General features: G+C 40.8%; 1 protein-coding gene across 1 annotated transcript; it reads right to left on the bottom strand.

The window, feature by feature from the left end:
* Positions 1–26,857, bottom strand: si:dkey-5g14.1 (lysosomal proton-coupled steroid conjugate and bile acid symporter SLC46A3). The gene is made up of 6 exons (XM_060826119.1): positions 26,785–26,857; positions 20,874–21,085; positions 14,899–15,766; positions 11,548–11,631; positions 8,157–8,313; positions 1–5,502 (listed from the first exon to the last, which is right to left on the bottom strand). Exons 2-6 carry the CDS (start codon positions 21,063–21,065, stop codon positions 5,433–5,435), a joined length of 1,371 nt encoding a protein of 456 aa, XP_060682102.1. The 5' UTR covers positions 21,066–21,085; positions 26,785–26,857; the 3' UTR covers positions 1–5,432.
* Between the last annotated feature and the right edge of the window lie 203 nt (positions 26,858–27,060).

Here is a 27,060-nt window from a genome sequence, read left to right on the forward strand (position 1 = left end):
TTCATTTAAAATTCCATTCAGAAAATTGAAAACTTCTGCTCCTTTGTTTCAATTAAACTAGATGTTGTTTAATCCTCTGAAACTGGGTTGAAAGTGCATAAAATCCATTAGAAATAGAGATTTCTTTATCCCATCAGTCAGTATAATGGAACAAAGTGCTCAAACATCCTTCCCTCACTACCCAGTCCTTCTGACAATTAATTGAAAACCATTTTCTAACAAAAATGTACCATAGAAAATTTCCTCACATCTGTATAAAATAGACTGGTTTGTTTTTCCATAGATTCATATCTACGGCCCACCGAGTCTGTACCAACATAACTACAACTAAAAGTGCATGAATCCAAATTTCCTGCAAGTGTCCCATATCCTTGAATATTATGATATTTGAAGTACTCATCCAAATATCTTTTTCAAACGTTGTAAGGATTCCCATATCCACCTCTTTCCCAGGTAGCGCATGCCAGATTCCCACCACCTTTTGAGTAAAAACGCTTTTTTGCCCCAATTCTCTGACTTTTCTGCCCCTTTACCCTACAACTGTGTCCTCTTGTGATCAAACCCTCAACCAAGAGGAACAGCTGCTATCTATTAACCCTGTCCATACCTCTCGATCTTATACACCTCCGCCCCCCCTTAGTCTTCGCTGCTTTAAAGAAAACTAACCATACCTGTCTAGTCACTCCTTATAGATCAATTTCTCCATCCTAGGCAACATCCTGGTGAACCCCTTCTGTATTTCCTCAAGTTCAATCGCACCCTTCTTGGAATGAGATGACCAGAACTGCATACACTAAGTAAGCAAGTGTCCCATATGCCTTAACTATCTTATTTGTGTGCCGTGCCGACTTCAGGGATCTGTGAATAATTACCCCAAGATCCCTCTCTTTCTCTAAGCTACCCAATGTCCTGCCATTCACTAAATACTCCCTCATCTTGTTTCTTCTTCCAAAGTGCATTACCTTGCATTTATCAGGGAGGTGATGACCAAGTGATATGACTGCTATACTGTTAATCCAGAGACCAAGGTAATATTCTGGGAAGCAGAGTTTGAATCCCACTGTGACATATGGTAGAATTTGAATTCAACAAATATTTGGAATTAAGAATCTAATGGTGAGTGTGAATCCATTGTCAACTGGTGGAAAAACCCATCTAGTTTACTAATGTCCTTTAGGAAAGGAAACTGCCATCCTTACGTGGTCTGACCTCATGCGACTCCAGATCCACATCAATGTGGTTGGCTCTTAACTGTCCTCTGGGCAATTAGGGATGGGCAACAAATGCTGTTCTTGTCAGTGAACACTGTCATCCCATTAAAAAAAAAGTTTGCCCATCTGACCAACCTATTTATATCTTCCTGTAACCCACAATCATCTTCTTTGCTATTAACCACTCTACTAGTCTTGATGTTGTCTGCAAATATCCTTAATATTCCCCCCATATTTTCAAATATATCATGTATGTATATAACAAACAATAAGGGTCCCAGTACCCATCCTTGTGGTAGACCACTGGATGCGGGTCTCCAGTCACTCAAATAGCCTTCTACCACTACCCTTTGTCCTATTATTAAGTCAGTTTCTGATCCATCTCACGAAGTTTCTCTCAATTTCACCTTCCCCCAATCAGTTTCCCATGTGGGACCTTGTCAAAAGCTTTGCTAAAGTCCATATAAACTACATCAAGTGAACTTCCCTCATCCACACACTTGATCACATTTTCAAAAATTCTAACAAATTTGTTAGGTATGATCTCCCTCTGACAAAGTCACGCTGACTATTCCTAATTAAGTGGGTGTAAAGTCACTCCTTCAGAATTTTCTCCAGTAGTTTTCGTACCACTGATGTGAGACTCACTGGTCTGTAGTTTCCTGGTTAATCTCTTAAAAAGTGGAACCACATTAGCCGTCCTCTGGCACCTACCCCTTGGCCAGAGAGGAATTAAACATTGATGTCAAAGCTCCTGCAATTTCCTGCTTCGCCTCCCACAGCAGCCTGAGATGCAATTCATCCAGGCCAGGGGATTTATCTGTTTTTTTTTAAGGCTGACAAAGCCTCCAATACTTCCCCATTTCCAATGTCAAACTATGCAGGTTCCTTACAATCCCTTTTCCTGAATTGCGTACCTACATTCTCCTTTTCGAGAGTGAAGACTGAAGAGAAGGATTCATTCAACACCCTTCCAACATCCCGTGACTTCACACACAGATTCTCCCTTGGTCCCTAATGGGCCCTACTCTTTCCCAGGTTAACTTCTTCCCTTTAAATACTTATAAAGTATCTTAGTATCCTCTCTAATCCTGTTTGCAAGTCCTTCCTTATGCCCCCTTTTTGCTTTTCTAACTGCTTCGAGTCCCCTCCTGCACTTCCTATATTTCTCTACGGCTGCAGCTGAATTGCTTCCTTTGGACTTGCTAAAAGCAATACTCTTCTTCTTTATCCAGACCTGAACTGTCCTAGACATCCAGAGTTCTCTGAACATATTCCTCCTATGTAAAGAGTACATGTATCCATGTAAAGGGTACATACTGGACCTGTAATCTTCCCAGCTCCCTTTTGAAGGCCACCCCCCTACCCCAGGAAGGAGCTGTTCCCAGAGCCTGGTGGTCAGATCCTGCTTTATTTTAATAAATACTGCCTTCTCCCAATCTAGTGCTTTTGCGCGCCATGTTTTTCCTTGTCCAGTACAAATTTTAACCATACTGTGTTGTAGTCGCTATCACCTAAATATTCCCCCACTATCGCATCAAACACTTGTCCAGCTTCTTTCCCCAGAACCAGGTCCAACACTGCACTGTGCCTCGTTGGGCCTTCTACATATTGATTTTAAAAAATTCCCAGATACATTTCAAGAAACCTGCCACCTCTAAACTCTTAACACTATGACTATCTGATTCATGTTGGACAGGATAAAATCCCCTAGTATACATAAGACCATAAAACATAGGAGTGGAAGTAAGGCCATTCGGCCCATTGAGTCTACTCCGCCATTCAATCATGGCTGATGGGCATTTCAACTCCACTAACCCACATTCTTCCCACAGCCCTTAATTCCTCGAGAAATCAAGAATCTATCAATCTCTGCCTTGAAGACATTTAGTGTCCAGGCCTCCACTGCACACTGCGGCAATGAATTCCACAGGCCCACCACTCTCTGCCTGAAGAAATGTCTCCGCATTTCTGTTCTGAATTGATCCCCTCTAATTTTAAGGCTGTGTCCACAGGTCAATAGACAATAGGTGCAGGAGTAGGCCATTTAGCCCTTCGAGCCTGCACCACCATTCAATATGATCATGGCTGATCATTCCTAATTAGTATTCTCTTCCTGCCTTATCTCCATAACCCTTGATTCCACTATCTTTGAGAGCTCTATCGAACTCTTTCTTAAATGAATCCAGAGACTGGGCCTCCACTGCCCTCTGGGGCAGAGCATTCCACACAGCCACCACACTCTGGGTGAAGAAGTTTCTCCTCATCTCTGTCCTAAATGGTCTACCCCGTATTTTTAAGCTGTGTCCTCTGGTTCGGCACTCACCCATCAGCGGAAACATGTTTCCTGCTGCCAGAGTGTTCAATCCTTTCATAATCTTATATGTCTCAATCAGATCCCCTCTCAGTCTTCTAAATTCAAGGGTATACAAGCCCAGTCGCTTCAGTCTTTGTGTAAATTATCCCGCCATTACAGGAATTGACTTTGTGAACCTAAGCTGCACTCCCTCAATAGCCAGAATGTCTTTCCTCAAATTTGGAGACCAGAACTGCACACAGTACTCCAGGTGTGGTCTCACCAGGGCCCTGTACAGCTACAGAAGCACTTCTTTGCTTCTATATTCAGTTCCTCTTGTTATGAAGGCCAGCATGCTATTAGCCTTCTTCACTACCTGCTGTACCTGCATGCTTGCCCTCATTGACTGGTGTACAAGAACACCCAGATCTCTCTGTACTGCCCCTTTACCTAAATTGACTCCATTGAGGTAGTAATCTGCCTTCCTGTTCTTGCCACCAAAGTGGATAACCATACATTTATCCACATTAAACTGCATCTGCCATGCATCTGCCCACTCACCTAACTTGTCCAGGTCACCCTGTAATCTCCTAACATCCTCCTCACATTTCACCCTGCCACCCAGCTTTGTATCATCAGCAAATTTGCTAATGTTATTGCTGATACCATCTTCTATGTCATTAACATATATTGTAAAAAGCTGCGGTCCCAGCACAGGTCCCTGCGGTACCCCACTGGTCACTGCCTGCCATTCCGAAATGGAGCCGTTTATCACTACCCTTTGTTTCCTATCACCCAACTAATTTTCAATCCAATCTAGTACTTTGCACCCAATACCACGCGTCCTAATTTTACTCACTAACCTCCTGTGTGGGACTTTATCAAAAGCTTTCTGAAAGTCCAGGTACACTACATCTATTGGATCTCCCTCGTCCATCTTCAGAGTTACATCCTCAAAAAATTCCAGAAGATTAGTCAAGCATGATTTCCCCTTCATAAATCCATGCTGACTCTGTCCTATCCTGTTACTACTATCCAGATGTGCTGTAATTTCATCCTTTATAATAGACTCCAGCATCTTTCCCACCACTGAGGTCAGACTAACTGGTCTATAATTTCCTGCTTTCTCTCTCCCACCTTTCTTAAAAAGTGGTATAACATCAGCCACCCTCCAATCCTCAGGAACCGACCCCGAATCTATCGAACTCTGGAAAATAACCACCAACGCATGCACGATTTCCCGAGCCACCTCCTTCAGTACCCTGGGATGTAGACCATCAGGCCCCGGAGACTTATCAATCTTACATAACGGAAAAAGTTTCCTAGCGTCCACCCTTTCCAAGCCATGTATTATCTTGTAAGTTTCTATTAAGTCTCCCCTTAATCTTCTAAGCTCTAATGAATACAATCCCAGGATCCTCAGCCATTCCTCGTATGTTAGACCATACCTGATTATTATTCTTGCACACCTCTGTGAACTGTCTACCTATTTGTTCCTCTATTTCCCACTGACTCTTGCAAGCCTATAGTATACTCCCAGTCAAATAGCTACCCCCTTAACCTTCCTTAGTTCTACCCACAAAGCCTTGTTTGAGGACCTTTCTAAGATACCGTCTCTCCTTATTGCAGTTTTGGTTTGAGATTTCCAACATTTAGCATTTGGCTTTTGCCTACACTCTAATTATTCTGTCTCAGCAATTTCATTTACTCTTTGAAAGGGGTAGTGCTAAATGAATCAGACTGGATTGGATAGTCGGAGTACCTACAACTAGTGGTAATAATGGTATTGCTCAAAATCTCAGTTTTGAATTGTAAGCAAAACTGTATAAACATCCTATTTTTGTGTAATATGAACAAGCAAATAGATTGGCACATGGAGAGGCTTTGAAAATGGTCAGACAAGATAACCAAAGCTTGCATGAGAACTAACTGCTGTCTTCATTGGTTGTCAGTCCAGCATAACCTTCCTCTTGAGGCCTCCACCAGAATAAGAAACTGAAAGAGCAGATAATATAACATATTGTTAGTGATAAAGCAATTTCACAATACCTCAAGTTCAAATGTTAAAAATAGCCGGGGTAGAGCTTCTGCCAATCAACAATTCCAGCGCAAATCACAACTATTTCGAGAAGCATTTTTCACTCTTCCAAGTTTCCAGTCAATTTCATTTGGATGTTACCAATGCCCTGAACTAAAGTTGTGTCATGTGCTAAAGTAATTCAGAAAAATAAATTCTTGATCTAAACAAGAATGGTAAATTGGTAAATGGTTAAGCCTTTGAGCAACTTGAAGATATTAATATTAGTTATAAAAAAAAATACTGGAGAAGCTAAACGGACTTAAAATAGATAAATTTGTTGGACCTGATGACCTATATCTGGGACTGTTGGTTGAGGTGGCTGTGGAAATTTTGATGCATGTGGCCATCTTTCAATATGCTCTAGACTCTCGAATGGTTTCTGCTGCTGGCAAGCCGGAAAATGTAAGCCCATTACTTAAGTAAAGAGGGAGAAAGGAATCAAGGAGTTACAGAACTATTGGTTGAGCATTAGTCATAGGGGAATTGTAAGAATCTATAGGAAAAGAATCTAATGACAGGACACTTAGAAAATACTGGTAGGGCAATACAGAGTGAATATGGATTAAGAAAGAAAATTCATATTTAATAAATCTGGAATTTTTTTAAGCACAGAATAAATAAAGAGAAATTTGGATGTGGTCTATCCAGAGATTCAAAAAGCTTTGATAAAGCTCCACATGAGGTAAAGAAAAAAAATTAGACATGGGATTACTTGGGGAGGGTGAGGGAGCAGAACTCACAAAAGGGTCACTTGACAGTATATTCCAAACTAACAATCTGATGCACCTAGAATGATAAGGAAAGTAATGCATATGAATGTCATCTGCAAGATCCCTTCTAAGTTACACAGCATTGTTTATATTGGAATTATATTGTCCCCAGGTCAAAATTCTGGAACTCCCTTCTGAACAGGAGGTAACTCCACCACAACAAGGCAGCTCACTACTATATTCTCAAAGACAATTAGGGATCAGCAATAAATGCTAAGAAAGTCAGCCATGCTCCCATCCTCGAACATAAATAAATAACTTTTATTATAAATGTTGATATATGAATGTAAAATGTAAAGTGGATGCAATTTCTATTGGGGATGTTTGGATTGACAGACAGGTAAATAGCCATAGTGCACAGATTCAAGATAATTGATAAAAAGCACAAAAAGGAGTTAAGAAAACTTGAGAAAAAAAAAACAGTTGTTTCATTGGGAATACACAACTTGGAAGAGTGATGGAGGCTGGCACAATACCAAGTTTAAAGGGAAACATTTGCATGAAAATGAAAAAAGACTAAGGGAGCTGTCAGAGGAAGTGATAGAGGCTGGTACAATTGCAACATTTAAGAGGCATCTGGATGGGTATATGAATAGGAAGGGTATTGGAGGGACATGGGCCGGGTACTGGCAGGTGGGACTAGATTGGGTTGGGGTATCTGGTCGGCATGGATGGGTTGGACCAAAGGGTCTGTTTCCATGCTGTACATCTGTATGACTCTATGAGTGGCACTAATTATATAACTATAATTATCCAGTTACAAGTGGAGTTCCGCAGGGATCAGTTCTGAGTTCTCTGCTGTTTGTAATGTTTATTAATAACTTGGAGGAGGGAGTCGAAGGGTGGGTCAGTAAATTTGCAGACGATACGAAGATCAGTGGAGTTGTGGATGGTGAGGAGGGCTGTTGTCGGCTGCAAAGGGACTAAGATATGATGCAGAGCTGGGCTGAGGAGTGGCAGGTGGAGTTCAACTATGTCAAATGTGAGGTTGTCCATTTTGGAAGGACAAATAAGAATGCGGAATACAGGGTTAATGGTAGGGTTCTTAGTAAGGTGGAGGAGCAGAGGGATCTTGGGGTCTATGTTCATAGCTCTTTGAAAGTTGCCAGTCAGGTGGATAGAGCTTGTAAGAAGGCCTATGGTGTATTAGCGTTCATTAGCAGAGGACTGAATTCAAGAGTCGTGAGGTGATGTTGCAGCAGTACAGGACCTTGGTAAGGCCACATTTGGAGTACTGTGTGCAGTTCTGGTTGCCTCATTTTAGGAAAGATGTGGAAGCTTTGGAGAGGGTGCAGAGGAGATTTACCAGGATGTTGCCTGGAATGGAGAATAGGTCGTACGAGGATAGGCTGAGAGTGCTAGGCCTTTTCTCATTGGAACGGCGAAGGATGAGGGGTGACTTGATAGAGGTTTATAAGATGATCGGGGGAATAGATAGAGTAGATAGTCAGAGACCTTTCACCCGGGTACAACAGAGTGTTACAAGGGGACATAAATTTAAGGTGAAGAGTGGAAGGTATAGGTGGGTTGTCAGGGGTAGGTTCTTTACCCAGAGAGTAGTGGGGGCATGGAATGTGCTGCCTGTGGGAATGGCAGAGTCAGAATCATTGGTGACTTTTAAGCGGCAATTGGATAGGTGCTAAAGCTAGGACAAATGCTCAGCACAACATTGTGGGCCGAAGGGCCTGTTCTGTGCTGTATTGTTCTATGTTCTAACTCTCTCAAAAAGCCAATGGGTCACCTGGCTTCCTTCTGTGCTCTAAGACCCTCTGATTCAGATACATCACACTAGAACTTACCACATAATACAAATTGGAATGAGGCATAAACAAGCTGCTAGCATAAAGCTGAAGCCTTTAAATCCATGGATGGTGGCAGCATAAACATTATTGAAAACTATGGAGGAAACGGTAGCACTTAAATTTTCAAGACAAGCAACACAGGCAAACAGAACACCTGCAAATGAATAATGAAGAATGAAACCATGTTAATGACGGCACAAAGAAAGAATCTCTTGAAAAAAATCACTAATTCACTGTAATTACTTCTTCAACAGAAAACAACTTTCTTTTGTGAAAAATAGAACAAGGGAGAAGGTACTCAGAATATAAAACCAGCATAATCCAGTTAGGCTGACTGGTCTGTTTGCCTTGTGGATAAAAAAAACACTAGAAGTTTCTGCATTGGATCATGATGTCATTGGGGCAGCATGGTGGCTCAGTGGTTAGCACTGCTGCCTCGCAGCACCAGGGACCCAGGTTCAATTTCAGCCTCTGGCGACTGTCTGTGTGGAGTTTGCATATTTTCCCTATATCTGTGTGGGTTTCCTCCGGGTGCTTCGGTTTCCTCCCACAGTCCAAAGATATGCAGGTCAGGTGAATTGGCCATGCTAAATTGCCCATAGTGATAGGTGCATGAGTAGGGGAATGGGTCTGGGTGGGTTACTCTTCAGAGGATCGGTGAGGACTTGTTGGGCCAAAGGGCCTATTTCTGCACTGTAGGGATTCTCATCTAATCTAATCTAAAGGGTTCACAATGGCTTCAACAGAAGCCATCAAGATAGTGCTACCTCTTACCTAAAGGCAGTAATTTTACAAAACTGTGCTCCTAGCATAGAGTTTCTTCAAGCCAGGAGGCATAAATAAATAACAAGTGTATTTGCTATCATCAAGAAATGAAAAAAAGTCATATGCAGCACATAGCCAAACCTCTCATATACATTCCAGAATCTAAAGCTGTATGTCAGTGATTTTTTTATTTAATGAAGCTAATCACCATACTGTCAAATAAAATTAAATATCTAAAACTAAAAAGTCAAGCTATAGATACATTTTAGTTATGCAGCACATTTTCTTATGATAAAACATATAAAAGGATAGGCAGATGGCACAGTTAAACAGAGCATACTCCTTACTGTTTAGACAGCAAAAATAGGTTGCACACACATACTGAGGTCAGTGTACTCTTCTACAGATTTTAGTAGGTTAAAGTATGTTTTTCAGTGGCTTGGACGGAGGTAATGCTGTGTTCCTACTCTGCGCTTGGCATCAATCTATGTAAAACGGTCTAATCAGGCTTCTGAAAATTTATCTGTGATATTCTATACAGCTTGACAAGGAAAGTAATTTATATTTGGTATTTTCTCTGACCTGGCAGGACTCTGTATTTTACATGAGTCATATATGACATATGTGCTTGATCCAGAACTTATTGGCAGAATGTGTCTGACTTTGGAGTGAGTAAAAGCAGCTGTTTACTGTTAACACTGAAAATTTACATTTACCCACATGGTGCAGACAACTATGGTATCCTGAAAACAGGACCAGAAAACAAGTCCAGTGAGCAAGGAGTTAATACTTCGCTGGCCACAGGTGAAATACCAGATGACTGGAGGATAACTAATCTGGTTCCTTTGTTCAGGAAGGGCAGCAGGATAGGCCAGGAAATTACAGAGCTGTCAGTCTGGCATCAGAAATTATTGGAAAACATTCTGAGGGGCAGGATTGGTCAACACTTGGAAAGGTAGGGGTCTATCAGGGATATTCAATACAAATCTCTTAGAGTGAGATCCTGCCTGACTAATTGTAATGAGTTGTTTGAAAAGGTGACTAAACAAAATTATGAGGGTAATGCAATTGATGTGGTTAAATGGACTTTAGTAAGGCCTTTGACAAGGTTCCACATGGAAGGGTGGTCCAAAAGCTAAGAGCTCATGGGATCCACAACATGTTAGCAAGCTGAATTCAAGATAGGCTTGCAAATATGAGGCAAAGGGTGATGGTGGAGCAATGTTTTTGTGATTGGAAGCCTGTGACCAGCAGTGCACCACAGGAATCAGTACTGGGACCCCTGATGCTTATTATGTATGTCAAGGAGGTATAATTAGTATGTTTGCAGATTATATGAAAATTTATAATGTTGTTGATAGTGAGGTGAATGGTCTCTGGCTACAATCTGACATTGATCAATTGGTAAATTGCAAAAATGGATTTTAATTGTGATAGTGTGAGATGATGCATTCTGGGAGGTCTAGTAAAGGAAGGATATACACAACAGTGCCTAGGAAGTACGGAGGAACAAAGAGGCCTTGGTGTACAAGTCCATAGTTCCCTGAAGGTGTCAGCACAGGTAGACAAGATGGTGAAGAAGCCGTGTGGGTGCTTGTCTTCATTAGCCAGAATGTAGAATACAGGAACAAGGAAATCTTGTTAAAACTTTATAAGGCACTGGTCATGCTACAGCTGGAATGCAGTATATGCAGTGATAATTACCATGCTACCAGAAGGACATGATTGCAGTGGAGAAAGTGCAGAAGAGACTCATCAGGATGTTGCGTGCAATGAAAAGTCTCAGTTATGAAGACAGATTGGATAGACTGGGCTTGTTCTCCTTGGAGCGGAGGTGGCTGAGGGGAAACCTGACAGATATTAACTGTGACAGACACAGACAGAGTAGATTGTGAGAATCTTTCCCCAATAGCAGACTTTTTTTAAAAAACCAGAGGGCATCAGTTTAAAGTGGTTTAGAGAAAATCTGAGAAAAAAAACCTTACCCAGCAAGTAGTAGAAAAATAGAATGTGCTGCCTGATGGGGAGATGGAGGCACTCTCATAACATTAAAAAGCATCTTAAAATGCCAGGGTATAGCAGATTATGGACCAAATGTAGATAAATGTAAGTTAGGGTAATTTAGTGATTGTTGGTCAGCAGAGACATGATGGGCCAAAGGGCCTGTTTCTATGTTATATGACTCAATGATATTTAACAAATACGCCATTCACATTCCAGGTTCCTTGAAGCTGTTTTGTAATAATTATGAACTCAGTGCTTTGTTACGAACATAATTACACATTGACCAGAATATGCAAATTTTTAATTTCCCTTACAGTGAGACTAATAATTTTATGAGAGGAAACTTTTGTTGGTTCAATGAATTTCCCTTCATTTGCAGCTTTTGGGGAGCAATGTCAGAAGTGCATCTTCCAGACAAGCGTAAATGACATCTTATAGATTCCCCTGTATAATAGCACATATGTAGACTCTACTAGGCACTATCACTTTCAAAGATAGTTTCAGAATTATTATTACCACAATATCCACGCGCCTCTGGATGGAAACCAACATGTCCCATGCATTTATTGATACAAACTACACAAAACATGTGACGCATGATGTATGTTAAATAATTGACCTTGATCCTTAGGTGAGACTATCTTGGACATCATTGATCGTAGGACAGGGAGTGGCATGACAGCAAAAAGACAAACCAGTCTCACTGTAAAAAAAATGTCAACAATGATCAGACACCAGATGATACTCATTGTGCAGTTTCAAAAATCATAATCTTACTTCTGTTCAATTATATACATACATTGTAATCTCATTAAAATATCTTATACTACTTATTTTGTGAAAATTTTGGGATTTATTCGACTATTCTGAACTTGACTCTACACATACACTGCTGGCTTCTCAATTTCTGTGCATCACAATGGTCATCTAAAACTCTGCTGCTCCTGTCCAGCCTGAAGTAAATCCTGGTCTTTCACTATTATACTGCTTGCTGACCTGTATCAGCTCATAGTTACACATTATCTAACGTGAAAATACTCATACTCATTTTCAAATCAATCTGTGGCTCAAAGTCGCTAACCCCATAGTCTCGTCCATCATTATAGCTCTGTGAGCTGACTGCATTTGCTTCATTCTGAACTCTGGAACATCCCTGATTTCAAGTCATTCCAACACTAGCAACTGTGCCTTCAATTACCAAGGCAGTACACTTCCTGCTTCTCTGCATATCTTTTTCCTTTAAGATGTTTGATTAAACTTATGTTTTGACCAAGCTCTTGGTGCTTTGCTTTAATATCTCTTTATATAATTGACCCCTTGCTTGGGACACATGGTGCAAATGTTTAGACGACAACGTTTTTCCAACAAAGCAGACTTGTACTTTTATTGCACCTCAAACGTAATAAAATGTCACAATGTGGTTCACAGAAATTATTTAAAAATTATAAATTAAGTCTGCTTGTGGTACTGATTAATATTGTCTTAGCTGGGATTTTGAGCTCTCATAAGGGATTTCTGCATTTCAAAGGCAGTTCAGCACAGGAACCCACACAGCTGAAGTCTTCAGATTGGAAGTAAAGACAATCTGAAAGGCACTCTCAGAGCCTGAAAGCTAGATTGGGGGGAAAAAAAAAACTATCTTTGAACAGAACCAAATGGAAAATTCTGTCATCAAACAAATTCAATATTTGAGAAGAGCAGAGCCAAATATCTTCAGGTTAAGCAAGCAAAGCACAAAGCCAATGACAACCATTACTAAAACACTGAGTTCAGAGTCAGCAGTTGCAATCAGTTACGCAAATCAAGACTTGGCCTAAAGTCTCATGAAGGTAGGCTTAAATTGATCATTTTTTTCCTCACTTGTTGAAAACTCATCCATCAAAGTGATGGGAGAACCCATTAGAGAGGACATGCTGACTAAATTAAGGAAGCTTATATATGGTCTGGAGAAGCTACCCAACAGATTTCACTAGAATTACTTAAGTGCCTATGTTAAAATGCTTCACTCTGATCACAATGCTTACTACAAATTTTAACAATCATCCCTTTAATTTAAAGTTGTGTAGCTTTGCATCCATTAAGACACAAAATTGACATATGGACATCTTGCATCATACACAGGAATATAGAAAATAGGAGCAGCAGTAGGCTATTTGACCCTCCAAGCCTGCTTCATCATTCAATCGGATCATGGCTGATCTTCCAACACAGTCCCCTGTTCCTGCTTTCTCCTTGTACCCTCTGATCCCCTTAATCCTAAGGAATATATCAAACTCCTTTTTGAAAACATTCAGTGTTATGGCTTCTATTACTTTGTGATGGAGAATTCCAAAGGTTCACCACTATTGGGGTGAAGCAATTTCTCATCTCAATCCAAAATAGCCCACCTTTTCTCCTTCAAATACCTGGTGTGATACACTCTTTCCACTCACTGCATTCATATTCCTCTTTTATCTTTGATTCAGGCTACAATTGGGCATATCTGAGTTAGCATTCAGGAAGCTCATAATATCATTGATAGTGAAATGCATTTGGCCCATCTAAACCCTACTGACCTAAGAGCCTTCTGCGATGAGTGAAAGGGAAAATCAGTGAGTATGAGAAGACAAAAACGAAGGTGTGATGAGACAAAAAGGGAAACAGACAGAAAAGATGAAAAGCAAACACAAAAAGAAAAAATTGCTACCAGCATGGTTGATGAATCTGGAAACACTTACTGAGAGGTGAACAGAATTAGAGTTCTGGTTGATGACTGAAAATTGGAAGAAGTTTGAGATATGATCCATTTAAAGTGATTAAGAGGGCAGTGAATGCTAATATCAAAAACAACAATCCAAAATGGCACCTGATAGTTTTATGTGCACTTGTGATTGGCCACAAACATTGACCTCTTCAACCAATAGCATATATTCACCACATGAAGAAATAGATACTTTCATTGCCATCCTTTGTAGATGGAAAGATGCTGGAACAGAAGCACAGGGAGAAGCTAGAGAAAGTTAGAACAAATGAGAAGGTATACTATTGGGTGGAAATACGAGAAAATAATTGATAACAAAATGGAGGAATATAAAAGAGATAGAAGGTAACAAAAAATGAAATACATGTATACAGGAAGTGTAAATGAGACACCAGAATCATGACCACAAGCAAAACCAGCAATATAAAACAAAAAGAGGGTGGAGGATTTGATCTGAAAATTTTAACTCAAATTTGAACCCAGAAAACTACAAGAAGAATTGGAAGAAGAGTTGCTGCTCTTAGAGTTTACTTTCGTTAGAATCTGACATTACTCCAGATATTCTCAAGTAGTAGCATGTCATCTATCAGTCCAATGAATCTCAGTGCTGCAATAAATGAATAGAGCTCAATTTTAGTCAATGATAATCGCTAGTTTACTGTGTGCTTTATATAGCTCTGCTATTGCTTGACTAAAGTTATTTCCTCTAAATTGCTTCTCCTGCCTTCTGTCAAATTCTTTACTTTTTAAAAATACTTACCCAATTACAATTAAGTAGTGAGATTAACCAGTATATCATCAGTCAGTTTTTGTTTAAAAAAATGAACTAATAACAGAGTGAAAATATAATCCAATCTGGTCTTTTGTTCTGAGATTTATTGCAATCTCTGTTCTCTGTGTCATTTAACAAAGTTTCAACTTGCAACAACCGCCCATTCCAAAACAATTTGTTTGGAGTTATGTGGATACCATATGAATAAGCATTTACTTAACATTCAATTTCAAGTTTGAAGTTTTGCGATAATACTTATAACATCACGGCTTTGTTTAAACCCCCCAACTTATAATTTACAAGCAGTTACATAATAATTGGATTCATAATAGAACTGGGACTACTTTAATGAAATTTTGAAATTTGAGTCCTTTATGATTAGCCATCCGATTGATTTATTTATGTAAATACATAATTCCAGTCACATTTAATTTTAAGAATATTAAAGTTTAACATACCCAGAAACATGACCGGTGTAGTAGTGGCAAAGATAGCCGTGATCATTCCTCCAGCCAAGGATAATGTCCCAATAAGAACTATAAAATGGTCTTCAATATAGCGGGAAAATAGAGCCACTCCCAGAAAACTCGTAAGAAATGTAATTAGTCCAGCTGCAGAGCCATATCCAATAAGTACCGCATTCCAACAAAGAGGCGCATTCAATTCATAAAGAGTAAAAAGTCCACCAGAACCAAATGAAGCAAGTGCATAGACTGAAAAAGTAAGAAGCATGAGACTAATTTGAACACGTTTTCTAAAATTAGAACTAGTCCATAGATTTAAAATTCCAGCAAATATTACTCGGAATTTTCCATTGCCTGATCCTTCATTTTGCTCATCTCTCGACACTTGGACACTCTCATCAAGGAAAAAGATGATATACACAACATTGGCAAAATTAATTAATGAGGCAATCAAGAATAACCAATTAAAGCCTAATGTGTTTAACAAGTATCCAGATGCTATTGTCCCGATGCCACCCATTAGGCCAACGATCATGTCCAGCAATGCCATGCGCATATTTTTGTGCTCACTAGAGCTCACATCTGCTACATAGGCAAAAGCTCCTCCAAACAGAGTTGTGAAGCCGCCAAAACATGCACTTAGCGCAACGGGTATAAAAAGAAAGTGAATAGGCCAAGAAAAGTAGGTCATTGCTAAAAAAGCCAGGCTGCTAATCAGAGCCCCAATAGTAGGGAGGAGGAGAGATAATCTGCGTCCGTAGTGATCACTGTAGGAGCCCAATGTGAAGGTAACGATGAAGTTGGGTAGGAACTGAATCAAAGTCACATACATAAAGAAGTGAGATGATAATCCCTGGACCACCTAAAGAAAAGAAAAAGTGAATAACATATCAAAGAAAATCTCAAATTGAACCTTTTAAAACAATATTTAAACATTTCAATTAAATTCAGCAACTATCACTATTTATGCTATTTATGTATTCTTAATCACTGACACCAAACTTTGGTAATTTTCAAAATAGCTCATAGCATACAGCTTCCCATCACAATTTGGAATCCTATTTCCGATTCTCAAAGAAAATCACACTTTTATCTTTTCCCTAATTTTTTCAAAGATCTTCCATTGGCAAGTCCTTCAGACTGAACTCAGTGTAGCAAATATCAGAGGGAGGAGCACAGAGAAACCATGCCCATTGTGTTTCCAGGGATAGTCGCTGTCATATTTTGGTAAGCAAAGGAGTTTGAATATATCAAAGCTTACTATATATAGAGAGAGAGGGTAAGGCAAGTCGGGAAGGAGGTGGAATGGGAGCTGGAATGGTTGGTGGGAGGTGGTAGTTGAGTTGGGTTGGGAGGGGAGCCCGACTGGGGGAAGAGAGTTAAGAAGTTAAGTGGTTCAGAATGAGTAATTGGGATGTTAGTTGTATAGCTACCCAGGTGTTACATAAGAATTTTTCTACCTAACGTTTTTGGGTGTAACTATCCAGGTAAGGAAGATGGAACTGTCTGAATTCTTCCACACTAGCTTAGAGTCAGAGATATTTTCACAGGGTCCTGGGGTGACAGGGTAATTGCTCATCAGAATTTCAAACTTCTGGGCAATTTCCATGGAGTCAGTGCATCAGGACTTCTGAGAGGGGCTCTGACATACCTTTCCGGCTATGTCTAGTCTCCAACACCGATAGGCCTGAAGATCTTTAATAAAAATATTAGGAAGAAATCATTGATTTTCACATTAAAATTAATGCAGAGATTTGTTTTACTTTGAATGTCCATAAACATACTGTCGTATCATGTAGCTAATGAGGGAAGGTGCCATATAAGTGCAATATGTTTATTTATACAATAACATGATAAAATATCTCATATTTGTTTGCTTCAGTTTAATTTACAAGGTTGATATGTAATTTGTAGCCTGAATTATCTGGTTTATCACCGTGTTATCCAGCAGTGTGTATTATCTACTAGATACACTGCGGAAATTCACCAAAGATCCTTAGACAGCATCTTCCAAACCCACAACCACTTCAACCTAGAAGGACAATGGCAACAGGTACTTGGGAACACCACCACCTGCAAGTTCCCCTCCAAGCCACTCACCACCTTGACTTGGAAATATAAATCGCTGTTCCTTCACAGCCATTGGGTTAAAATCCTGGAATTCCCTCCCTATCAGCATTGCGGGTCAACCCACAGCAAGTGGACTGCAGCGATTCAAGAAGGCAGCTCACCACCACCTTCTCAAGGGCAAATAGGGATTAGCTATCAACGCTGGCCAACCAACAATGCCCAGATCCCACAAATAAATTTTAAAAAGTGATCAGTAGGAACCTATATTTTTTCTAGTGAGTACATCATTGAAACCTGGACGTATTTTTCACACTGTGATCTTCTAAACCCAAGACAACTTTACACATAAGGTCAGATTTTAGTCATTGGCTGGACGGTAATGACTTGGGTTTATTCGTGACAAGAAATGAGAGAAAGTGAAGACTGCAGATGCTGGGATCAGAGCCAAAACGTGCCAGCACCTTCCCTTGCCATCGTAAAACCTGCACCCACCCCTCACCCCTCAACTCCATCCAAGGCCCCAAAGGATCCTTTCACATCCGGCACAGATTTTCCTGCACATCCAGAAATCTCATCTATTGTGTCTGTTGCTGTCAATGTGGTCTCCTCTACATTGGAGAGACAGGACACAAGCTTGTGGAACGTTTCAGAGAGCATCTCCAGGATACATGCACTGAGCAACCCCACTGCCCTGTGGCCGATCACTTCAACTCCTCCTCGCACTCCGCCAAGAAGGAGCAAGTCCTGGGCCTCCTCCACCATCAAATTCTAGCCACCTGACGACTGGAGGAAGAACACCTTATCTTCCTCCTCCAATCACAAGGATTCAATGTCGATTTCACCCGTTTCCTCATCTCTCCTCCCTCCACCTATCCCGCAATCCAACCCTCCAACTTGGCACCTACCTGTCCATCTTCCATCCCCCCCACCCCATCCACTTCACTGACCTATCACCTTCACCCCACCTTCATCTACCTATCACATTCCCAGCTACCTTCCCCGCAGCCTCACCCCCTCCCATTTATCTCTCAGTCCTCTTGGCCCCCCGCATTCCTGATGAAGAGCTTATGCCTGAAACATTGACGCTCCTGCTCCTTGGAAGCTACCTGATCGGCTGTGCTTTTCCAGGGCCACACGTTTTGATTCGTGACAAGTACTGTTCACTCCCCAACTGACATTGAATAACAGGGATGATCATTAATATCCTCACCAACAAAATACTGAGAAGGGTGGTGGGATGATCATCACTGATCAGAACATGAATGCAAGCTATCAGAAAAATACCCTGACGTTATTGGAGCAGGTCAGAGGTTGGGCAAAGCTCATTTTCTGATTCACCCAGTCTCCAACATTAGCAAGAATCACAAGTGTGAGATTATACTCTACATCTTCCCCAAATAGATATAACTAATACTTAAGAACACCAATCCATACAGAACAATATGACTGGTATTTCATTCATTGTTTAAACATCCACACTTTCTCCCACTGTGGCTACAATCCATGCTTTCAACAGACTGCAACAAAACAAGTCCACAAGGCATCTCTGCAGCACCTTGCAGACTCTCAACACTTTCCCACTACCAAGTTCCCCTCTCAGTCACACATTACCCAGAACTTGGATATATCACACCATTCCTTCATCATTTCTTAATCAAGATCCTAGAATTACTTAATTGTATTATGGAAGTATCTTCACAATAGACTTCACCAAAGCCTTTTAAGCATTACAGTTCACAATACCAAGCTCATCCATATGCAAAAGAAGCCTCAGGCAAGAGAAACACCAATCTATAATCGCTTTATCATCATTGCCTGACACTTGAGCAGCATGAATGTTACTTGTCACTTATCAGTCCAAACATAACTTTATCCAAGTCTTGCTGTTATGGAGCACTGCAGTATCCAATGCACCGCAAATGAAGCTAAACATTGTGTAATTATCAGCTAACATTCTCACTTCTCATGATATAGGCAAGGGCATACAAACTTACCAACTAGGAGAATCAGCAAGCCACAGGGTCTCTTGAACCTTGATAACCTTTGTTTATCTAGAATTTATCTCCCCTGGTTTTTGAAAAATATTCAAAGACCTCATTTCACTACCCACTGAGGAAGGGCATTCCAAATACTCATGACCCTCAGGTGAGAAGCAACTATCTGCATCTCTGACCCTTTCTTCCACAAAAGGAAACATCCTTTGCACATCTGCTATCATAACCCTTCAGGATTTTATACGTTTCAATCAGGTCACCTCTTACTCCTCTAAACTCCAGTGGATGAGCCTAACTCATCCAACCTTTACACATAAGACACCCCACTCATTACAGATGCTAGTCTAATAAAATATATCACAACTGCTTCCAATGCCTTTACACCTGACCTTAAATCAGGCAATCGAACTATAAACAGTACTCCAAATGAGGTCTCACTTGTATATCTGAAGCATAATTTCCTTATCTTTGATTACAATCCCCTCGCACAACACTAAAATTCTATTCCCTTTCCTGGTTATTTGTTGAAGTTTCTGTATATGCATCTGCAGTCCTCACTTTCTCCTACCAACAATTTGCAACTCATGCATTTAGGGAGTCAGATCCCTTTGCATCTCAGAGTTCCTCAATCTCTCATCAATGAGATAATGTATACTTTTATTCTTTCTGCCAAAGTGGATACTTTCACATTTCCCCACAATGTATTCCATTTGCCAGATATCTGACTACTCAAATATACCTACTTATCACTGTGTAGCCTCCTTATGTCCACTTTATAACTTAGTTTCCAACCTATCTTTGTGTCATCAGCAAGCTTAACAAGTATATCTTTGGTCCCTTCATCCAAGTCAATTCAGACAAAATATAAGAAATTGACACCCAAGCACTGATTCATCATGGCACAGCACTTGTTACATCTTGCCAAAAGAAAACCAAACACATTTAGGTCTACTGTTTGCTGTTAGCCATCCAAATCTTCTATCTATGCCACTCAGTTACCACCGATACCATGAAATTTCGTTTTCTGCAATAACCTATGATGTGACACCTTGTCAGATGTGCTCTGGAAATCCAAGTAAAATACATCTACTGGTTTCCCTTTATCCACAGCATATGCTATTTCTCCAAAAAAAAACTCCAATTAATTCAGTACACATTATTTACTATCACAACACTGAGATGATAAGCCTCCAACCACAACTCTTTTCCTTTGAGCTAAAATGTGTCTCTATGCAGAACAAAGTTATTTGCTCCTGTAATTCGTATTCAGACCCCTTTGATGTCAAAGGCAGACACATCTCATTCTTGAGTTCATGTCTTTTGTTCATGTTCAGACCAAAGCCGTAATGAGCTTCAGAGCCAAGTGGTTCCAGCAGAACCAAAACTGAACATTAATGGACAGGTTATCAGTGAGTGCTTGCTGCTTGATAGTACTGTCAGTGAAACTTCCGATCATTTTATTGATAAATTAAGGCAAACTGATTGGGCACTAATAGGTTAGGTTACTTGCTGATGACACAAGTAATTGGGTACCTGGCAATTTGCCACTTTGTTGGGTGGATGCCAATGTCATGGCCAAATGATAACAGCTTGTTTAGGGATGTGGTTAGTTCTGAAGTGTGAGTCTTCTCCACTTTGGTTGTCATGTGGTCAGCACCCAAAGGCTATACTGACTCCAGTGCATATTCTCCTTCTGTTTTTGTATTGTAAACTTCAATTTGTTTTCATTTTACATAAAACCCATTTTCTAACCAAAGATGGATTTATAATTAATACAATTTCAATTTAAAATGATTACTAATAAGAAGGTGCCACATCTTGCAATGACAAATATAGCTTTTATTCTGGAAAGTGATTTACAATTGCATTTTGTAATTTATTAGGGGATCTGTTATTAACACTGACCTCTTGTTTGAAGTACACTGGGTCACTGTGGTTCTGGTAGCAGTAAGAATTATTTTCATTCTGAACATAGCTGCTGTTAGTTTCCCTTGTCCATATCCTACGATAAATATATTGCTGCATTAAGAGTTCATCTGCCAAATTAGGCAGAGTGTACAGGGCAACCACAGGTTCAACAAGAAACAGCCTCTTCATTGTTCTCAGAAAACAAACCCCTGTGTGGAAATCAAAGAAAACCATTGATACTGAAATAATGCAGACTTAAATGGTAAAGTACACCCAAATTAAACCTAATGAAGTGGAACACAAATGAAAACTTGAGAAGCTTGTTTCCGTTTTGCTTATTGTACGCACAGCTAAATAATTACGACTGACAATAAGACAACATCCAACTTGCATGTTGTTCATGTGGGATGGAATTAGTATAACAGCAATAAGTGATTTTGGATTGGAAGATGTAGAATTTTGTTTACAGCCCAAGGAACTTTCGTCCCATGTTGAGGAGTTCGGGTCTGAATTGTAGACATTGCACCATATCAGGAAAGGAGAAAGTTACCTGAACACTTTGCTCCAGGAGCCAGTCTTGGCCCTCATTTGGCAAAATTAAAACTTTAGTTAGTGATCAGGGACAGGAGGGTGTGATTGCAGGGAAGCCAGGCATGTGGACCCAGGCACTGCATTTGAGGAGCTACGGCCTCTGCAGTTGTTCAACAGTTACAAAGTGCTTGAAACCAGTGCAGACGAAGGTAGGGACTACAGGGAGGATAAATGGGATGCTGTCACTTATGGGAGAGGCTAGGACCAGAGGGCATAAACTCAGAATAAGAAGTTTCCCGGTTTGGCCAAAGATGAGGAGGAATTTCTTCTGTCACACAGCAGTGAATCCAAGGATTTGTTTTCCATGAATAGATGTATAGGTTGAGTCATTATGTATATTCAATGCTGAGATAGATTTTTAATCAAGGGTTTAAGAAGGAATAGCACGAGAGTGAAGTTGAGGATAATAAGATTTTATTGATTGCAAGTACGGTGGGCCAAATAGCCTACTCCTGCTCTTGTGTCTTACAGTCAATCAGATAATCATCCCTACATTTTTCAGAATAATGCCACAGTTTTTCAGTGGTCAATTTAGAATAGTTACCCAACATTATAATAGCTTATTACTGTTATTATTATAGCTTACCATATTTTATTACTGCTGAAAAGAGAGATATATTACCAAATAATTTCATCATGCACTTATCAAGACAAACGCAAAAAGGCTAAATTTATACTATAGGAAGGATAATGGCTAGCAACTCTAATCCTGACAATGCCAGCCAGGACAGGTGAACACTGCTGGGTCTGCAGATAGTCCCACTATACCAAAGAGGCCAAATATGTCCACGGTCATGGGTTTCAGTGAGGAGCTGGAGAGCTAGTTTTAAGAGGTCAGGGGATGACCTTGAAGGATAAGGCTGATGCTGGCAGGCCAAGGGAGTCTGCAAAAGAGTTACTCACAGTTGCCTGTAACCAGTCTGTGCATCTAACGCTACTAATCTTGCCACATGGCATGGGCAGCCCCATTCTACAAGAAATATCATAATTGAGGTTGGATAAAACTATCAGAAGAACAAAAAATGATCTATGAAAATACATAATTCTGATACAGCATGGTGGGATACATGCAGAGAGGATTTTTCCTGTCTGAGAGGAAAGGTGAAAAATTCACAGCACAGTTTAAAAACAAGGAGTTCTCATTTAGGAGAGAGATCTGAAAGAATTCCTTCTCTGAAAATCATTAGTCTTTAAGATTCACTTCCACAGATAGCAGCAAAGCATGGGTCATTAAGAATATTTTTAAATTTGGAGCGAGTACAGGTTTATGGGGACAGGAAAACGGAGTCAGGCTAAATTCAGACCAGCTATGCTTTTATTTATTGACCAAGCACGTTTGATGGGTTGAATGTTCTATTCCTACTACATCTTCTTATGATCCTATTCCCAAACTTTCAACTGAAGATTCAAGGATTGATGCATTCCAGTCACTTTTTCTAAAGCTAGTGGTGGAATCCACAAGAGTAATATGTCAACTAACCCTGTTAAAGGAGTGCTGTCTCCAAAAATGAACTGTCTCCTTCCTTCAGGAACAATCTGAAGCTGGTGAGAGCTCACGAGAGTCGCACTTCCTCCAACCGCACACGTTTTTTCTCCTATTTGAAATTATTTTCCACAAATAGCAAAAAGATGACTGACCAAATAATCTTTAGTGCTTTTAGCTGAGGGAAAAATATTGACTCACACTACACTTTAGAGAGGTTTGCTAATTCATGAGCTTGTTGGACAAATTAGATAGGAAGATAGCTTCCTGCTCATAATAGTAAACAAAAGAAGAGAGCATAGATTTAAAGTGATGTGCAAATGAAACAAGTGTGATGTAAGGAAGATATTTTTCACACAGAAACAAGGTTGGATATGGAATGCACTGCCCAGAAATAGGGTGGAGGCAGGTTCAATTGAAGCATTCAAAAGGGAGCACTGGATTATTATTTAATAGAGATAATGTGCAGGGACATGGGGAAAGGTCTGTCATAGAATCCCTACAGTGTAGAAACAACAAGTCTGCACCGAACCTCTGAAGAGTAACCCACCCAGACCCATTCCCTGACCCTATATTTACCCTTGACTAATGCATCTAACCTACACATCCCTGGACACTATGAGCAATTTAGCATGGCCAATTCACCAAATCTGCACATCTTTGGATTGTGGGAGGAAACTGGAGCACCTGGAGGAAACCCAAGCAGACGTGGGGAGAATGTGCAAACTCCACACAGACAGTCGCCCGAGGCTGGAATTGAACCCAAGTCCCTGGTGCTGTGGCAGCAGTGGCATCAGTGCTAACCACCGAGCCACCATACCACCATAGGAGATTGGCACTAGGCAAAAGGATTAGAGAAGGCACAATGGACCAAATAACCCCTTTCTACATAGTAACAATTCTGTGATTTACTGCACTTCTTCAGATAATACCAAGGCAGTTGTCCGAGATGAGAGATTTTGTTTAATTTCCACCTGAAAGTTAGCACCTGTTAATTTGCCTTTCCTCAGCATGAAAGAGGTGGCTTGAACCAAGGACACCCTGACTTAGAAAATATTTTTAAAAACTGGGTTAAGGCAAAACCTAACAATCATAACCTCTACACAAACACACCGTCCGCAGCTAGATAATAAGCAATTTGTGTGTTTATATGTTTAGCATTGAGTAACTTTATCAATTGGTAGGGAACTATAGGGCATTCCACACTTTCTGTATTCTCCTTCCCAACTGCAGCCTGTGTGAGGAATGGCTTGCATAGACACGCACACACACACACCGTAACTATATATTCTCATGCATCAAAACCGAAAGTACAATGGGCATACAACCACTTCCTCCCACCTCCTCCATTTTTATTTGGCACATTTTACTTTTTGCTTAGTCTGTTTGTGGTTCTCAAAGTGTCAGGATATTCTCTCCTGAAGGCATGGGCTACAGAGTCATCCACCTTGTGAAACCCCCTCCACTAGCCTGCTTATTCTGTCTGCTCCTGGACTCCCTTTAGAATTGTTTCATTGTCCCCACGTGGGGGCTGCTTGCTAGGCCAGATTTTACCACTCAGCCCTAATTATTCACAGGTCAGTTAAGAATTTTTACCCCAAAATTATTTAATATTTTATTTATAAAATTTACAAAATATATTACATAGCTGTTCAGATTTTACATAAAGTGCAGCAACTATCAGCTTCTTTCAGCATTGCATATTATTCATTACTTTTCTAGTTAACGTTTATAACATTCCTCAAACATAGTGCCTGAGAGGTTTTACAGTTTTCAGCAGCTCTATGCATTACAGTGAGAGGACCTTAGGCTCTGACATTCCCCCATTTTGCATTTGATAAAACTGCTCCAAGTTATCCGTTGCTCCCGATGCGGTCTCCTCTACACTGGGGAGACTTGACGCCTCCTTGCAGAGCGCTTTAGGGAACATCTCCGGGACACCCGCACCAACAAACCCCACCACCCCGTGGCCCAATATTTCAACTCCCCCTTCCCACTCTGCCGAGGACATGCAGGTCCTGGGCCTCCTCCATCGCCGCTCCCTTACCACCAGACGCCTGGAGGAAGAACGCCTCATCTTCCGCCTCGGAACACTTCAACCCCAGGGCATCAATGTGGACTTTATCAGTTTCCTCATTTCCCCTCCCTCCTCCTTACCTCAGTTCCAACCTTCCAGCTCAGTCCTCATGACCTGTCCTACCTGCCTATCTCCCTTCCCACCTATCCGCTTCACCCTCCTATCACCTCCATCCCCACTCCCATTCACCTTTTGTACTCTTTGCTCCCCAGCCCCACTCCCCCATTTCTCTCTCCACCCTGGAGGCTTCCAGACTCTATTTCTGATGAAGGGCTTTTGCCCGAAACATCAATTTCCTTGCTCCTTGGATGCTGCCTGACCTGCTGTGCTTTTCCAGCACCACTCTGATCTAAACTCTGCTCCAAGCTTTAGTCAGTCACTCAGCAGGTAGTCTGAGATCTTGGAAAATGGCAGTCTGCAGCTTGGTCAAAGTCATGGACTGGAAGACATCAAGTTTTGGGGCAGACCAAAGAACTGCCCCCATAAACCTGAACTCCCTTCCTACTTAAATATATTCAAGGACTCATGCTTTAGTGTTATCTGTGGAAGTGAATCTTAAAGACTAATGATTCTGTGAGAGATTGAATTCTTCCAGATCTTTCTCTTAAATGGAAACCCCTTACTTTTAAACTGTGCTGTAAATGTTTTTAACTTCTCCAGGACAGGAAAAATCCTCTCAGCATCTATCCCACTAAGCTCTGTCAGAATCTTGAGTTTTCTTAAGATCATTTTCTGTTCTTCTAATAGTTTTATCCAACCTCAACTATCACATTTCTTGTAGCTCTTTTGCAGATCCTCTTTTCAGAGTCGATGGTCCTCAACTGCAATTCATGTATATCAGAGTGTTTAGGAAAGACCCATAGAATACAAGAGTATGGAACCGCCAGGGATGCGCCTTGATAAAATCTATTGCATCTTTTTCTAGACCTGCTCTGCAAAATCATGAACACTGATAACCAGACTTCTCTACCACCTTATCTATCAGCCTTTTTAAAAATCTCACATGCGCCCCCCTTACACCTCACAATGTTGTCCTGTCAACTGCAGACAATGAAATATTGTGCGAACTGAAGACAAAGTCGCTAATGCCTATAGAACTAATCGTGGCCGCAACTTTTCCCTTATCGTTTTTGAATATACGTGCGGTTTAATTTTTCAATTAATACAAAAATGGAAGTGAATAACGGCTGTTCCTCGTTCCTTGTTTGTTTACTTTTACAAATCGGTGACCATGGACTTTGACAAGGGACTGCCCTGCCATCATGAGTCTCTTGTCAAAGTGTATATGATAAGACAGCAGTCCCTTGTCAATCTGCATTGTCATTGATTTCTAAAAGTAAACAAACAGTCGTTACTAACTTCCATTTTTGTATTAATTGAATAATTAAACTGCACGTATATTCAAAAACGATCAGGGAAAGGTTGCGGCCACGATTAGTTCTATAGGCATTGGCGACTTTGTCTTCAATTCAAGGTTCACAGTCTGTCATTGACCGGACAGCTAGAAAGGGGGATACATGTGGATTTTATTTAAAAGCCGGATAGTTATGGAGGATGCAGTTTAATATAGGGAAGTCTGGTTATCCGTGTTCGCAGGAAGCTCAAAACGCAATAACGTACGCAATTTGAAAAGTGACCGCCTTCGCAGACAGAGCAATGTCTAACTTGAGAAGCCCTTCGCGTGGAGCACAGAGCACAATGTGCAATTTGAGAAGGGACCCCTCTGGCTAACAGCACACACACAGTAACAGCCTCACCTGCAGTTACGAAGCAGCGCTGACAGTGTAAAGACTCGCAGAGCCCGGGACATCCACAAGCAAGACCTTCACATCGCCTTTTGTGATGTCATGGCTCCAACCCGCCCTCTTCCGCTCGCTGGCGGCTACAATTGGTGATTGCGGCTGTCCATCAGCCATGGAGGGGTGTGGTCAGGTAGCCGGGGTTCTGGGCAGTGAGGGCTTGAGCTTGCAGTTGCCTGTCCCTGTCATTGTCACTGCGTTACTGTTGGTTTATTCAGAGTGAGTGCATATGGC

The sequence above is a fragment of the Hemiscyllium ocellatum genome, chromosome 6 (assembly GCF_020745735.1).
Source record: "Hemiscyllium ocellatum isolate sHemOce1 chromosome 6, sHemOce1.pat.X.cur, whole genome shotgun sequence".
NCBI classification, from domain to species: domain Eukaryota; kingdom Metazoa; phylum Chordata; class Chondrichthyes; order Orectolobiformes; family Hemiscylliidae; genus Hemiscyllium; species Hemiscyllium ocellatum.